This window comes from Jaculus jaculus, chromosome 1 (genome assembly GCF_020740685.1).
Source record: "Jaculus jaculus isolate mJacJac1 chromosome 1, mJacJac1.mat.Y.cur, whole genome shotgun sequence".
Classification (NCBI taxonomy): domain Eukaryota; kingdom Metazoa; phylum Chordata; class Mammalia; order Rodentia; family Dipodidae; genus Jaculus; species Jaculus jaculus.
In genome coordinates, this window is record NC_059102.1 from 133,221,939 (window position 1) to 133,239,514 (window position 17,576).

The 17,576-nt window shown below is 42.8% G+C and overlaps 1 protein-coding gene across 1 annotated transcript in view; it reads left to right on the forward strand.

The window, feature by feature from the left end:
• Positions 1 to 17,576, forward strand: part of C5 (complement C5) — a 137,362-nt gene that overhangs the window by 34,011 nt on the left and 85,775 nt on the right. The window contains exons 9-17 of the mRNA XM_004662753.3: positions 1,168 to 1,294; positions 3,121 to 3,236; positions 4,529 to 4,714; positions 6,133 to 6,336; positions 9,450 to 9,659; positions 9,774 to 9,923; positions 11,254 to 11,383; positions 12,774 to 12,845; positions 14,741 to 14,938. Of these exons, the coding sequence (XP_004662810.2) occupies positions 1,168 to 1,294; positions 3,121 to 3,236; positions 4,529 to 4,714; positions 6,133 to 6,336; positions 9,450 to 9,659; positions 9,774 to 9,923; positions 11,254 to 11,383; positions 12,774 to 12,845; positions 14,741 to 14,938 (1,393 nt within the window). The remainder of the gene's footprint in view (positions 1 to 1,167; positions 1,295 to 3,120; positions 3,237 to 4,528; positions 4,715 to 6,132; positions 6,337 to 9,449; positions 9,660 to 9,773; positions 9,924 to 11,253; positions 11,384 to 12,773; positions 12,846 to 14,740; positions 14,939 to 17,576) is intronic.

Here is a 17,576-nt window from a genome sequence, read left to right on the forward strand (position 1 = left end):
TAAGCCATCTCTGCAGCCCCCTTGAGCCTTTCTTGTTAAGACATGTTTTATACTTTCTTGCAGTGGTCCTCAACCAAAGATTTCTTTTTGCACCAAAGGAATATTTGACAACAGTCAGAATTATTTGTGATTGTCCTCAAATGAGTGTGCTACGGGCACATGCTAAAACCCTACAGTGTGCAGAGCGCCCCCTACACAGCAGTTATCCCATCCAACGTGTCAGCAGGCTGAGAAGCCCTTCCTTATTGCAATGGCTTATTTGCTTATTTATCATCTGCCATGTTAAACTCTGTGCAGACACAGTCATTCTATTATATGCCCTGAGTCAGCAATCTTCTGTAAACACTACAGAAGTTATTTGTCTGTAGCTAAGGGCTGGTAGCTACGAGGACTAGATCAATTCTCTGGTTCCCTTTTCTCTTATTCAGTGTTCTCTACATTATACCGTAGTGGCATGTGGCATGATTCTTCTGCACATGTTTGAAAATTCATATATTTTTGTTTCCTCAAGCATTTAACCTTTGCTTTTAAAAAGATAACCTTATATACTCAATACATAAGTTAATTCTTTTTAAATGTAGGATTCTCCCCTAGGCAGTGAGATGTAAGGAAAATCAAGGATGGGTGAGTGATAGATAGAGTGCTTGTTTAGCAAGCCTGAGACTCTGGCGAGAATACCATCCATCCCCCAACCAAGCTAAATCAGACAAAAATGCCTGGGGTCAAGCTAGACGGTTTTAAAACAATAAGACAAAGTGGATTTTAACAATTCAGCAATATAATATAAAATAACCTTGTTTCTGTTGCTCATTTTGTTTTTGTGAGTTAGAGCTGCAGTTTGTAAACAGCGATGCTCTGGGGGCGGGGGGTAGGAGTATCACACAAGGCCTACACAGGTAGAGGACCACTGAGGTTTGCCCCGCCTTTGTCAGCTGGTACCAGGAGATTCATGTGATATTCCGGACTCTTCCCCATCCCGAACTCTGTACAAACTCAGTAGACAGTAACACTCTGGGCTTCACTGCAGACTGAGCCAGCGCCTGTACTGGTGATGCTGAGCTGCCCCTGGCATTCCCCTTCAGCCGAGAGACAGCGTAAGCAGATCAGTTTTCCTTATATATTCACTCTTCTCTAAATTCGCTCTTCCTTTCACCCTTTTTAAAAAAGTTGACGAATGGAATTGCTCATGTCACATTTGATTCGGAAACGGCCATTAAAGAACTGTCATATGAAAGCCTAGAAGATTTAAACGACAAGTACCTCTACATTGCTGTGACCGTCATAGAGTCCGCAGGTGGGTGAGTGTGCGTGTTTGTAGGGTGTGCACCGTGTACGTGCGTGGTGTGCATTTGCAGAACGGTCCTTTTTTGGATATATTCTGATAGCATACAAATTGTGTAAGTGATTTTCTATAGTTCTTTCATGTTTTATTGTCTTTCATAGTTAGATTTTACTTTTGACCTAGAATTGGGTGGAAAATAGCAAACAAGGAATTCTGTTACAGGAAAGAATTCTATATGTGCTCTAAGTAAAGTGCTTGACCTCCCAAGTGCAATGGAGTTTTTAGGGTTCAGGAAAAGTCCGCAAAGGAGAATTGGAATAAAACAGACCAAGAATGGTAGTTTAAGAGCCATAACATTTTTTTCCAGGAAAGTCAGGAGAACAAGGAAGAGCCCCAGGGAAAGGGGAATGAATGCACCCACGGGTCTGAGAGCCCATGTGGGAGTCAAGCATGGGCCTGGAAAGAACGAGGAAGGGGATTTATTATATTTAGAGAGGAAAAGAGAAGGAAAGTACAAGGTGCCCCTGCCATGTGGAAGACGAGGAGACAGGGAGCCCAGGTGGGAGTAGGTGTTGAGGTCCTGCCCCCCAATCTTAGCACAGCAGTGCCAAGATGAGGGGGCTTACCAGAGTGGGGATCTGGACGTTCGAGAGAGGCGAGAGCCAAAGAGGCCTTGCCTACCTAGTAAAGATCTATTTATAATCTTACTGTGGTGGGCTTTACTCGGGCTCAGGTGAGACTGAGAAAGAGAGCCGATTGGCCTGGGATCGGGGCTGGCTCCAGAGTAGGAGGCGAGAGGCTGGTTGGATGGGCTGAACTGTGGTTCTGCTGCAGCAGACGGGCACAGTGTTCCCTCTCTGGGCTCTGTCTCCTGACGCCAAAGGGAGGCCATTGACAAGTAACCACAGAGTGTTATAAAAATGATTCGTCTTAGTGGAGTAGGGCTTGGAGGCAGGGATGGCAGGAGGAGTAAAGTGGGCTCCTTCCAGAGAGAGGCCAGACTGAGAAGGGTAGAGAGTAAAACTTGGTCTTTGGGATTTGAGCAGATTTGAGTTAGCTATAGTATGTGCTGTGGGGTGTTATGGATGGAAAGCTGAAAATAAGTTTGTGGACTAGAGCTTTGTGTGTTATTTTCAATGTTACTCGAGTTTCAGCCACGGGGCAGCGCTTCTGTGCTTTTAGGAGGAGGCCTTCAGAATTTTCTCTGTATTTGATTGTTTCTGATTCTTCCCCAATTCTCTCTGGATCCTTGGTATCTTACTGTGAACCTCTGTGAGGCTCAGCCTCGGCCTCTCCGTTCCTTCTTTCCCTCTCCTTATCCCTTGAGCACATTCAGCTGAAACTAGGCCACTGTTGAAAAGCGATGTCCTACTTCTTCCCCCTCAGCCCCTCAGTCTACTGCTGTAGCCTTACCTCCTCATGAACATCTGTGTAGGAGCCTTAGAGAATTAGAAAATCCTGAAGTCTAAATTTTTACTTTCAAGAGGGGGGAGAAGGGAGAGAATGGGATCACCAGGGCCTCTTGCTAGTGCAAATGAACTCCAGATACATGCACCACTTTGTGCATCTGGTTTTACATGAGTTCTGGGGAATCACAACAGGTCATCAGGCCTTGCAAGAAATTGCCTCAACCACTGAGCAATCGCTCTAGCCCCCCTGAAGTCTAAATCCTTGTCTACACTGCCCACTGTGAACCAAAATCATATCCCACTTATTGTTAGCAACAGGATGACTGCAGGAATGGGTGAGTGAATAAATGTCGATGGAGGACAGCCCAGCTAGACAGCCTGCAGATCACTACATTTCTGCCAGTATTAACATGATGTTTGGTATTTTAGGTGGATTTTCTGAAGAAGCAGAAATACTTGGCATCAAATATGTCCTCTCTCCCTACACTCTGAATTTGGTTGCTACTCCGCTTTTCTTGAAGCCTGGGATTCCATACTCCATCAAGGTAGGTGGAAATGGAGGAACACGGGTAAGCATGGAAGAGAGGAGGGCCATCTCAGAATTGTTATACTTTAGAGACTTTAAAGAGCTACAGAGGAAAGCTGCTAGGAGCTGCAGGGATGGCTCCACTTTTAAGGCACTTGCTTAAGAAGTTTAGCTGCCTAGGTTCAATTCCCCAGTGCCAGATGCTCAGAGTAACACATGCATCTGGAGTTTGTTTGCAGCAGTTGGAGGCCTTGGAAGGCCCATTCTCTCTGTGTGCCTATCTCTCTTCTAGAAAATAAGTAAATAAAAGTATTTTTAAAAATATTTTATTTATTTATTTGACAGAGAGATAGAGAGAAAGAGACAGAGAGAGAGAGAATGGGTGTGCCAGGGACTCCAGCCACTGCAAATGAACTCCAGATGCATGTGCCATCTTGTGCATTTGGCTTACGTGGGTCCTGGTGACTCAAACCTTGTTCCTTAGTCTTCATGGGCAAGCACCTTAACCATAAAGCCATCTCTCCAGCCCATCTTTTTAAAAAAGAAATAAAAGAAGCTGGGCGTGGTGACATACACCTTTAATCTAGAGAGGCAGAGGTAGGAGGATGGCCATGAGTTCAAGGCCACCCTGAGACTACATAGTAAATTTCAGGTCAACCTGAGCCAGAGTGAGACCCTACCTTGAAAAACCAAAAACAAATTAAATTAATTAATTAAAATAAAAAAGAAATAAAAGAGCGACTGAGGTTTACCCCTTCCTGCTTTCTCATGGGCAGGAGCTCTTCACAATCCTCCCCCCCCTTCCTTCTCTTAATCTAATGCAGTCTCTCTTCACTTAAAAAAAAAAAAAAAAAAGAGTGGGGCTGGGGAGATGGCTTAGCAGTTAAACGCTTGCCGGTGAAGCCTAAGGACCGCAGTTCGAGGCTCAATTCCCCAGGACCCACATTAGCCAGATGCACAAGGGGGTGCACACATCTGGAGTTTATGTGCAGTGGTTGGAGGCCCTGGCATGCCCATTCTCTCTCTTTCTCTCTCTATCACTTTCAAATAAATAATTAAAAATAAAAACAATTTTTTTAAAAAAACAAAAGAAGGCAATACCCAGCTGGACATGGTGGCACATGCCTTTAATCCCAGCACTCAGGAGGCAGAGGTAGGAGGATCACCATGAGTTCAAGGCCACCCTGAGACTATATAGTGAATTCCAGGTCAGCCTGAGCTAGAGTTGAGTCTCTACCTCGAAAAACAAAAACAAAACAAGCAAACAAAAAAAGAGCTACTGACATGACTTTGAACTGTCCTAATAAACAGGTGCAGGTTAAGGATGCACTGGACCATCTGGTTGGAGGGATCCCAGTTGTTCTGAATGCACAGACAGTCGATGTAAATCAAGAGACATCTGATATGGAGCCAAAGAAAAGCCTCACGCACGTCAGTGATGGAGTAGCTTCGTTTGTGGTGAATCTCCCATCCGGAGTGACGGCGCTGGAGTTTTCCGTGAGCTGGATCCTCTGCTGCACCTCCCAGAACAGTGTGCACTTTTGACTGTGTGTTTTGGCCAGCGCACAGAACATATTTTATCCCCGAGGCCAGAGAATCATTTCATAGTTTTGCACCAAAATAAGTACCAGACGCAATCTGCTAATCCACTGAATGGTCCTTGAGGAAAATAAATCTACCAGCACTTGTTTGGAAATTATCTCCTCTTCTGCCAATAAGGCTGCATTATAATTCAGAAACTTCAGAACAGGCATAGCAATAAAAATTAGTGGTAGAAAAGCCTTGCCCCTCACATACATTTTTAAAAGCTCTTTATGAATCAAACGTGAAAGCCTGTCTTTATTTCGGATGCATAAACCACTCTCTCTTAGCAATTAATCATCCTTTCTCACAGAAAAGATGCTGAGGCTCCAAATTTCAAGTAAAACATGCATGCTGACCCCTTAGCGAGGGGCATTTTGCTGGGAGCTTTGTGAGAGCATTTAATATCCATTGAATCAGCAATGTGAGCTAGAGAATATTATTATTTTTGCCATTTTGGAGCTAGAAAAATGGAGGTATCCAACCTCTCTTTTGAGTGACATATCTAAAATTAGTAGGTGATAGCCATGGGATGCAAACCAATGTGTGCCTAACTCCAGAGTAAATTTTCTGTTGTCCAAAAGCAGATATCGCTGCCGTGCTATCTTTGCCCCTCCCTGAGTTTATAAGCCCACCTCCGAGTCACTTGTCCCCAGTGAAGCTAGGCCACATCTTCACCTGTGGCCCCCAGTTCTCAGGAGTTAGTACCACTTCCCCATCACTCCTCTTCTGCCCTCAGTCCTGGTGAGGACCCAGCAGATGATTGTGAACACATGCCTCCGTAGTGAGTGACCTGTGTCGATAACCTACTTACTACTTACTTATTTGTACCTTAGGCATATTTACCAAGAGAGGACCTGATTGCGTGAATGCTAAAGTAGAGGAGTTAAGGCACTAGAGAAAAAATGGAGGCTTTCACACTTGTGTTTTCCAGGCAAAGAGGTTGCAAAATGTGTGTGGGGTGGGGAGAGGATATTCCTACCACTGAGTTCACTGCTATGCACGTTCTGAATTCCTGCCATGCCATCTCCTAGAAAGAGGACTCCCTAAGTTACCATGACATTTCAGGAAGTGGGCCCATATTTCTTCCTTGAAGCATCCTCCCTTTGTCCCGTCAGACTCTTCCATTTAGCCATCCTCCCCCCAGTACTTCCCACAGTCTCTGTAAAGTTACTTGATACCACAGCTGTGCAAACACTGGGGTCATAGGGCTTTCGCTTTTCTTTAGCATTTGGCATTGTGACATTTAGAAATTTGTAAAGACTTTAAAAGATATGTTTTATAGAAAACAGTACACCCAGTTCTACATGGTCTTTGGAAATTTTCCTTTTCAGGTCAAAACTGATACCCCAGAACTCCCAGAAGAAAATGAGGCCAGCAAAGAGTACCGAGCAGTTGCCTACACATCTCTCAGCCAGAGTTACCTCTATATCGATTGGACTGCAAATTATAAGCCTATACTCGTGGGAGAATTTCTGAATATTATTGTTACTCCCAAGAGTCCATATATTGACAAAATAACTCACTATAATTACTTGGTAAGTTCAGTGAAGATAGATTTGCGTCTTGTCTCACCCCAGAAACATTCCTTTTTGCTGACAGAGAAGCGTTAGAATGGTTTCTTGCGTTTGTATTTGCAAAGTGCTTTCAAGAATATCACCTACTTTGAATATCATTAATAATCAATAATCTGGAGAAGCTTATCCAGAAACTTTAAGATAAGGCATAATTTTCATGATAATTTCACACATTAGAAGATTGATCTGAATTAAGAATTCGTTTCATGGAAGAAAGCCTGATTAAATCATGTCACCCAGCTATTTCATGGCCAAAGATTATTTGCCTACACCTAGCTCAAGTGCATGCATTTCACAGACATAAAAAGGGTGGCCAGATTCTTTATGCCTTTAATCCCAGCACTCAGGAGGCAAAAGTAAGAGGATCACTGTGAGTTCAAGGCCACCCTGAAACAGTGAATTCCAGGTCAGCCTGGGCTAGAGTGAAACCCTACCTAAAAAAAAAAAAAAAAAAAAAAAAGCAGTAACAACAACAAAAAAGAATTGAAGGGGTGAAGATGATTTAGTGGTTAAAGGTACTGGCTTGCACAGCCTGCTAGTCTGGTCTGGGATTAATTTCCCAGTCACTCACCCAGTCACTCACGTTAGCCGGATGCAAAAGACGGCACAAGTGTCTGCCATTTTTTTTTTTTTTTGCAGTAGCAAGACCACACATACACATACACACACACCACACAGATAAATTTTTTTAAAAAGAATTGAGGGGTTGGTGCTGGACAGGTGACTCAGCGAGCAGTTAAAGATGCTTGCTTGCAAGCCTACTAAACCTGAGTTTGATCCTCCCTAGCACTCCATAAAAGTCAGATGCAAAGTGGCCCAGGCATCTGTGATCCCAATGAACTTAATAGCAATGGGAGGTGAAGCCAGGAGAGTCCAGAAGCTTGTGGATCTCCTAGTTTGGTGCACGCAGCAGCAAAACAACAAGCGATCCTGTCTCAAAGAAGGGGGAAGGAGAGGACGAAGACCCTGAGGTTGTCCTCTGACTTTCACACATATGCCACGGGTCCATGCACACACATACACACAAACACACATACAACAAAAAGAACCGAGGGTTGTGTGTGTGTGTGGTCATAGGTGCAGAGGCATACATATATGTATATGTACATGTGCCTGCATGTGTGAAGAAGCCACATATAATCTCAGGTCTCAGGTGCTATCCCATCCACTTCTTTTTTTTTTTTTAAACAACATTTTTTATTAGATAAGGATATATTTTGTATGTAAACAACACTTGTTGGTACCATCCTTTCTCTCCTCCCTGCCCCTTTTATGAAGAGGCCTTCCTCATTGGGGATGCAGGTCAACCCCATGGGGATTGTGGGTTATGCATTATCAGAATGGGGGGAGAGAGGCAATGTCTGTGCAAAATGTCCAAACTTGTGGCTCTCACAATCTTTCTGCCCCCTCTTCCACAAAATTCCCTGAGCAATGCTGGGAGCATTTTAAATGTACTTCAGTAATGGGCATTTAGGAGCCTCTGGATTTCTGGTTTGGTAGGTGTTGAGTGCTCTCATTATCTTTCTCCATCACCCTTGTGCTGATATCAGATTAACTAAGAGAGCAGCACCCTTGCTCATTTTCCCAATTCCTCTGGGGTTTCATTTGGGGCCAGGGTGGTATGCACTGGGTCATTTATCTCCTCAGGTCCAGCTCCCATCTAAAAAAGAGAAGCAGATTCTCCAACAGAGAATGAAGTCAGCACCAGTTAAATTGGATAACCATTATTAATTTAGAGAGAATTAAAAGGGTATAGACCTGCTTATGATCTAAGGTTAGTGGGAGCTTGACAATGGACAGCAGAATCATTATCTGGATGATTCTCACTTGTTTCCCAGTTCCAGGTATGGGTTCCTTTCCAGAGTGGATCTGTTAGCCAATTCAAGTGCAGTTGGTTACCCACCATGGCTGTATGCCACTATTTTACTTGTGTGAGCATCACATCAAGTTGTTTTGCTTCTGAGTTGCTTGGACAGATGTTGGCCACTTTCCCCGGTAGCTCATGTAGCTCCTTCCAGCACTAGATGGGCTAATTGACAGGGGCTGGCCCTCCTCCAGATTCTAACCAGGTCTTTCCATGGTCTGTGCTGACAGCATATGGTGTCTTCAGCAGTAGGGTCTTATCATTAACCTCCCCATCCACTTCTTTTTAAGGCAAAGTCTGTCATTGGCCCAGAGCTCACCAATTTGGCTAGATTGGCTAGACACTGAGCTCCAAATTCTACCTATTTCTGCCTCACTAGCACTGGGATTAAAGACATGTGCCACCACAACCAGCATTTATGTAGGTAGTGAGGGTTGAACTCAGGTCTTCATGCACAAGAGTTCAGATCTCCAGCACCAACATAAGAGATCCTGGGTGTGGGCTGGAGAGATGGCTTAGCTGTTAAGCGCTTGCCTGTGAAGCCTAAGGACCCCAGTTCGAGGCTCAATTCCCCAGGACCCACGTTAGCCAGATGCACAAGGGGGCGCACGCATCTGGAGTTTGTTTGCAGTGGCTGGAAGCCCTGGCATGCCCATTCTCTCTCTCTCTCTGCCTCTTTCACTCTCATATAAATAAATAAATAAACCAAAAAAATAAAAAGAGATCCTGGGTATGCTGGTACATGCCTAGGATCCCAAAGCTGAGGAAGCAAAGACAGGAAACCCTCAGGGCTCCCTGGCTAGATTCGGTGAGTTAGTTCTAGGTTCAGTAAGAGACCCTGTCTGAAGGAATAAGATAGAGGGTGACAGCCAATATCAACCACTGTCCTCCACATTCACACAAGCAGACACACACATACTCACACACATATGAATACACATACATACATACACATACACGTGCAAAACCAATCAGGATGGCATTAAGTTAGTTCTTGAGCCTCAGCTTCTTCAGTAGAGATAAATCTTCCTCCCTGGTATATTGTGAGAAGTGAAGAAGTTGAATATTTGTTAAGTTCCCAGCACATAGAACATACATATGTGTTAATTTTACTTCTATTTAATGTCATTTTTCTCTGGCTCCAAACAACACCCTAAAGTATAGGCTGTGTTTTTGTTTTCTTACTGTTGCTGCTGCTGTTTGTTTTCAGATCATATCGAAGGGCAAAATTGTACACTTTGGCACAAGGGAGAAACTTCTGTATTCATCATATCAAAATATAAACATTCCAGTGACACAGAGCATGGTTCCTTCAGCCCGACTCCTGGTCTATTACATTGTCACAGGAGAGCAGACAGCAGAATTGGTGTCTGACTCAGTCTGGTTGAATATTGAAGAGAAGTGTGGCAACCAGCTCCAGGTGAGACCTCAAGAATATGTACAGCACAGCAGAATGTTCTCAGAAGGGAAGGGGGCGGTCAAAGCAGCTCTCACAGATTTGGTCTCATCTTTTCTCATTAAAATGCTCTTTCAGGTTCATCTGTCCCCAGGTGCTAATGTGTATTCTCCAGGCCAAACGGTGTCCCTGAACATGGTGACTGAGTTGGACTCGTGGGTGGCCCTCACAGCAGTGGACAGTGCTGTGTATGGAGTCCAAGGAAAAGCCAACCGGCCCATGCAAAGAGTTAAGTGACCCAATTCCATGGTAGCCATGGGGCAGGGCAGCTCAGACAGGGCTTCACACAAGTGTGGCCACCGGGACAGGATGTGGGGGAGGAATTAAGGGGACACAGCCTGCGTTTCTATAGTATGTGCAATACAGTGGTTCTTAGCAAGGTGAGGATTCTCAAGCCAGTTCCTCTTCTTCTTTCCCTTCAAATATAGGTGTAGGCAGCCCTTAAAAACATGGGCCATCATAGCAATTGCTTTCATGGGGCAAAAGTACCATCTGTTGGGACAGTGGGACAAGGTGGTAATGATGTTATAGAAACAGACAGGAGAGCAATAGATAGGAAGCCATTGTGTTTGTTTGTTTTAATTCTCATTAAAATCTGTAATACTGAAGAGTTTGAAAGTGACTCACTTCCCCATGATCTCATCTATTTCCGGTATACCCAGCTATCATTTGGTTACAGAAACAGAAAGAAAAAAAAAAAACACCTGAAAAACTGTAAAATTAGAAACATTCAGAGGAAAAAGGACATTTTGTGTTAAAATTAAAGCTGAATTAAACCTTCTATAATACTTTCCCACTCAGATCCTCCCTTTAAAATGTAAACATTATATTCCTTTACTTAGCAAATTAAAAATTAATTTCTTTAGGGACTGGGAAGATGTCTCAGTGAATAAAGTGCTTGCCACTCGAGCCCAGGTATCTAAATTTGGATGCCCAGAGCCCCCTCTAAAAGCCAGAAGCCATGGCAGGTTTCTGTAATCCCAGCACACCGACCGTGAGATGGAGGATGGGGAGAGAAGGGTTTCCCGAAGCCTAAGGACCAGGCTCGCCCAGTACATGCAGGAATGAGCAACAACCACACGGGAGACCCTGCCTGAAGGCTGTCTTCCCACTGTCACACGTGTGCTGGGACATGTTCACGTTCCCACTCTCACACATGGAGCACAGAGATATACACACATCGTGCACACACAAAAAATAATAACCACGCTTCGTTTTGTTAATTCATGCCCTCATATGTTCACACATGGATTTACTCATTTGTTGGTGATACTATATGATTATAGCAAGTCTTCTATGGACACACTGGGTCAATTTCTAAGAATATCCTGACCAAAGGTATTTCCTTAAGATTTTATTCTTGGTTTAACTTTGAATAGGTAGGTTTTTAGGAATACAAAAGGATAATAGAAGAATGAAAGTGGAAAATGTAGTCTTTGGTCATTTGATGAATGAATGTTCTCTGTATTTCACGGGTTTGTTATAACCATGTCATGACTGGTACCTGTACCTTAATTTTTGTGAAGAGTAGGCTGAACATTTTTTCCTTTTTGGATAGGTATTTCAAACTTTAGAGAAGAGTGACCTGGGCTGTGGTGCAGGAGGTGGCCGTGACAATGCAGATGTCTTCCATCTAGCTGGACTCACTTTTCTTACCAATGCAAATGCAGATCATTCCCAAGAAAATGGTTAGACATTCAGCATTTTTATTCCTGCAGTGTGCACTAATCATGTGCTTCTAGCCCTCACTTTTGTCCCTTTTCTAGAACATTCTCTACACTGATCTACGAATGACATGACTCCGTAACTCTCTTGTGTACAATGCTCCATTGGCTTTCAAGATAAAATACAAATTCTTTAATGTGGTTCTCAAAGCCTTCCACGATCTTCTCCCTGACTCTTTCCAGCTTTTTCTCACTCTGCCCTTCCTGACCTTGGTCATAGTTCTTGGATGACCCTTGGGTGGGCCTTTGCTATGGAAATTGGGCTGACCACTTCATCGTCCTGGAGATCTAGGATAACAATTGCCTTCTCTGCAGGTGCAATAGCACAAGTATGTCCACTCAGGAGACTGAGGCAAGAGGATTTCAAATTTGAGGCAGGACAGGGCAACACAAAGAGAACCCTGTCTCATGAAAATATAAGTAAATGATTTCCTTTAAGAAGCCTCGTCTATATATACAATTAATCATTCCCTTATCTTTTAATAGGAAGGATAGTATGGGGACTAGATGTATTTATTTACTTATTTATTTATTAAGTTTTTTGAGGTAGGGTGTCACTCTAGCCCAGGCTGACCTGGAATTCACTATGTAGATGTATTTATATATAACATAAAAACATGGCATCACTGTGCATTCTTGACCCTGTCTCACTTCTGGGACTGTAAACTCTTCAAGAACAGAGATCACATATTAATTATCTTCTTTCTATAGTTTTAGATATGTTTATAATTATACTTGATACCATGGTATTCATATTAATGTTTGTAATAATGTCACTCAAAGAGAAAATAAGAAAAATAGATTACCCTCCCAAAACAACTCCACTTCCTCTAAATGCTTAGTTCACTGAAATCAATGGATCCAGAAGGTTTCAGTAATCAAAGCCAAGCTTAGATACAGCAAGTAGAACTGTATGATGTCAGATCATGAGCTCCACTGTGATGATGTCATACTCAGAGGCTCAGTGGCATGGGGCCTAATTTGAGTCAGGCTCTCAGTATAGACTTGGTGAGTGAATGACTCATGAATTATTTTTTTTTGTGTGTGAATGTGTTTAGTTCTTAATTTCATGCAACTTTATATCAGATTTTATGTCCTTTTTCCCTATTATATATCTTGTTTTTAAAAATATTTAATTTATTTATTTGAGAGAGAGAAAGAGAGATACAAAAAGAGAGGGAGGGAGAATGGGCATGCCAGGGCCACTGCAAACAAACTCCAGAATCATGCACCAGCCTGTGTGTCTGGCTTATGTGGGTACTTGGAAATTGAACCTGGCCCCTAAGGCTTCACAGACAAGGGTCTTAACCACTGAGCCATCTCTCCAGCCCAATCTTATTTTATTTTTAAACAGATGAACCCTGTAAAGAAATTCTCAGACCAAGAAGAGATATGCAATATCTACAAAAGAAAATAGAAGAACAAGGTATTCTAATGGTTTCATATGATTGTAAAAACATTATGATTATAGTATCCAAAAGCTGTAGAAAATGAAACATTATCTATTTTCCCCACAAGTCAAATAAAATGGGTGAAAAGAAAGGTATGTAGCAGTATAGTTCACTCTCTCAGAAAGACTAATCCAAATAAATTCCGTATTTCATTGACTATAACCTTAAGTTAAGTATTATTATTTCAATGTCTGGAGCTATGGATAAAGCATTTTCCTAGCATGCACAAAACCTTGAATTTAATCCTCAGTGCTAGAAAAGAAAAAGAGAGATTTATGTTTCTAAAACTAAATTATTAACTTTTATTTTCCATAAGTATTTCATCTTTATAAATTTCATCTAATAATTAAAATCATGTTCTTTCATTTGAGCAACAGAATCATGATTAAAGAAATCTATTTCTCTTAATATTTAACAGCATTTTAGATCATTCTTTAGAAAAGACACCTAATGGAAATATAATTGACCATCTTTCTGATATTGCAGAAAGTCCGATAGAGTGTCTCATTGAGACAGGTTGATCAATTTTGATTTTTACTAGTATAGAAAGATAATAATTTTATATACAAAGATACAATATATATTCTTGATAGCCAAAGGCACAGAATTTGAGTTGTTTCCTAATTGGATTTCTCCTCTTCCATAGCAGATAATTGGCTATTTATAGTTGATTTTTGTTGTTGTTGCTTTTTTTTGTGAGGTAGGGTTTCACTCTAGTTCAGGCTGACCAGGAATTCACTATGTAGTCTCAGGCTGGCCTCAAACTCATGATGATCCTCCTACCTTTGCCTCCCGAGAGTGCTGGGATTAAAGGTGTGTGCTACCATGCCTGGCATTTATTTACTTATTTACTTGACAGAGAAAGAGGGAGAGAGAATGGGTGTGCCAGGGCCTCCAGCCACTGCAAATGAACTCCAGACACATGCACCCCCTTGTACATCTCGCTAACATGGGTCCTGAGGAATTGAACCAGGGTCCTTTGGCTTTGCAGGCAAACGCCTTAACTGCTAAGCCATCCCTCCAGCTCTGTTGTTTTTTTTTTTTTAATTTTGTTTATTTTTATTTATTTACTTGAGAGCAACAGACAGAGGGAGAAAGAGGCAGAGAGAGAGAGAGAGAGACAGAGAGAGAATGGCCGTGCCAGGGCCTCCAGCCACTGCAAACAAACTCCAGACGTATGTGCCCCCTTGTGCATCTGGCTAACGTGGGTCCTGTGGAATAGATCCTCAAACCAGGGTCCTAGGCTTAAGGCAAGCGCTTAACCACTAAGTCATCTCTCCTGCCCCCTGTTGTTGTTTTTTAAATACATCAATTTGGAAGTTCATGCCCTGAATTCAGCCAGTAACCATGCTTATAGTAATGTAATACTCTCTTCCACTTCTGTGTGTGTCCGTGTAATCCTAGCCTCCATTCACATTGTGATATAAAAGGGAAAATACTATAAGGATGGTACTCCTAGTAAAGATTACAAATAACGTCAAGTAAGAAATGCTTGAAAAAGCAGGATATCTAGCTTCTAGGAGGAAATTCCTGTAGAGTAATGAAAGCCATCTTGGAGACTCCTTTGATATTTAACTTGATTTTTCAAAGGGGGCTGAGCCCAAAGTGCCCGTTTCAAAGGTAGGCATTTAGCTTAGTAGCAGGAAGCCCTTTAACCATTTCGAGTGAGCTGCAATGGAGGACCCTGGTGAGATCACATTTTCCTTATTCTTGACTCCGTTCCAAGGAAAGGCTGGTGATTTGCCTCGCTATAGCTATTGTAGGAAAGAGGGTCGTTTGGCATTAGAAACTATCCTTAGTGACTCCTTCGCAGCATGAGAAGTTATGATTCTGTGCACAATTAAGGGCACTTGTGCTACCGCTCTTTCAGCTGCTAAATACAAACATCGAGTGCCAAAGCGGTGTTGCTTAGACGGAGCCCGTCGTAATGATTATGAAACCTGTGAGGAGAGAGTCGCCCGCGTTACCGTAGGCCCATACTGTGTCAAAGCTTTCAACGAGTGTTGTATCCTTGCACACAAGATCCGGACTGAACAAGGTCATAAAAACATGCAGTTGGGAAGGCTACGTAAGTATGATGTTTTTCCATCCTATTTCTTCTACCCAATATGGAGGCTTTTGTGCAATTGAATGCTACTAAGAAAGGCAGATTTGGGGCTGCGGAAATGGCTCAGTGGGTAGAGCACTTGCCATACAAGGTTCAGTCTGGGTCTCCGGAACCCACGTAAAGTCTGACACAACAGCACACATCTGTAATCTCAGCAGGATGGGAGGTGGAGAGACCCTGGAAGCTTGTGAGACAGCTAGCCTGCCATAAACAGTGGTGAACAGCAAGAGATCTGCCTCAGGCAACGTGGAAGGCAAGGTTGACACCTAGGTTGTCCTCTGACCTTTGCAGGTGCTGGAGCACATGCCTCCCCCACCCTACCCCACCCCACCCCACCCCACCACACACACACACACACATTTTCTTAAAAAAAGAAGGCAGGCGTTGTGGCGTACACCTTTAATCCCAGCACTTGGGAGGCAGAGGCGGGAGGATCACCATGAGTTCAAGGCCACCCTGAGACTACACAGTGAATTCCAGGACAGCCTGAGCTAGAGTGAGACCCTACCTTGGGGAACATAAAAATAAAAAAATAAAATAAAAAAGAAGGCAGTTTTTATGCTTTAGTAAAAATTGAAAGTGGAAAAGATAGCTTATAAATACCCATAAGAAAAAAAAAAAGTTATCATTCCTAGGCATAAAAAATCAGAGTACCCTACCCCAGTGTTGCAGTCCAGTTCGTATTGCTGGTAGAAATCACCCAACCAAGAGCAGCTTGTGGGAAAAAGAGATTTATTTTGGCTTACAGGCTCGAGGGGAAGCTCCACGATGGCAGGGGAAAACGATGGCATGAGCAGAACGTGGACATCACCCTCTGGCCAAAATAAGATGGACAATAGCAACAGAAGGATGTGCCAAACACTTGCATGGGGAAACTGGCTATAAAGCCCATAAGCCCACCCCCAACAATACACTCCCTCCAGGAGGCATTAATTCCCAAATATCCATCAGCTGGAAACCTAGCATTCAGAACACCTAAGTTTATGGGGGACACCTGAATCAAACCACCACACCCAGAGACAAGATCTTGTGCAAATCAGAACCAACTCATTCTGCAAACTGATTATCTGACCTCTCTGAGCCTTAAGCTGGATAACTCCAATATGCCTTTGAGTTCTAAAATTCTATGGTGTGTCACAGCACAAACATTAAACATTTTATCTATACTTACACTGACCAAAACCAGCAGAGGACTTCTATATTCAGCAAAAAGTTAAATTTATTGATTATAAAACTTGAACCTTTATTTCAGCTTTAGTCACAATATGTTTTTCAGAACTTATAGAACTCTCAATGTGTTTTCACACTTTTAGGATTGTCTTAGGGAGAAAAACAAAATGACACCTCACTTTTCTTTCTTGCTTTTTTTTTTTTTTTCTAGCTGAGGCTGACCTGGAATTCACTATGTACTCTTGGGCTGGCCTTGACCTCACGGTGGTCCTCCTACCTCTGCCTGTTGAGTGCTGGGATTAAAGGTGTGTGCCACCACACCTGGCCACCTCACCTTTTTTTTTTTTTTTATAAATTATTTTATTTATTTATTTTAAAGTGATAGGCAGAGAGAGAGAAAGAGGCAGTCGGAGAGAAAGAGAGAATGGGCGCACCAGAGCCTCCAGCCTCTGCAAAGGAACTCCAGACGCGTGCACCACCTTGTGCATCTGGCTAACGTGGGTCCTGGGGAATTGAGCCTCGAACGTGGGTCCTTAGGCTTCCCAGGCAAGCGCTTAACCACTAAGCCAACTCTCCAGCCCCACCTCACCTTTTTATTCTGGCTTGCCTGTGAATCTTAAATATGATCTATCTCCATGGATATATTTCTATAGACATAAATACTATGACCATTTATCAAATCATGCTATTTTATTTAGGTTATTTTACCACAAACCATATACATATTTAGACTGCCTTTCAGCTTTTGCTTATTATTCCAAGTAACGTTGGATGACCAGTCTAGTACATATATTATCTCAATACCCAGTTCACCTTGTTGGCTTTGGCTGCGGTCCCTCTCCTGCTCATTCTAGACAACTCGCTCTCCCCCGTCTTCAAGACCACCAGGCTCAGCGACCTCCTCTCACATCCAGGACCAGGCAGAATGTGGGGTAATTTAGGACTGACTTCTCTGAGATCACAGTCTTGGGCCATTTATCTTCTAATGTCTGCAAAGTGTTGCTTTTTTAATATTTTGCCTGGTTTCCCAGGGTTTTAAGACTCAGGGATGAATCAAGATCTTAGAAGAGCATTTGCATGGAAGCAGTTCTGTTTTTATTAATGTAAATACAAACAAGTGATCACATCAATGCAGGAAATCACAAAAATAAAATTTCCCTTTTCTTTTTTTTTAAATATTTTTTTGTTCATTTTTTATTTATTTATTTGAGAGCGACAGACACAGAGAGAAAGGCAGATAGAGGGAGAGAGAGAGAATGGGCGCGCCAGGGCTTCCAGCCTCTGCAAACGAACTCCAGACGCGTGCGCCCCCTTGTGCATCTGGCTAACGTGGGACCTGGGGAACCGAGCCTCGAACCGGGGTCCTTAGGCTTCACAGGCGAGCGCTCAACCGCTAGGCCATCTCTCCAGCCCTCCCTTTTCTTACTAT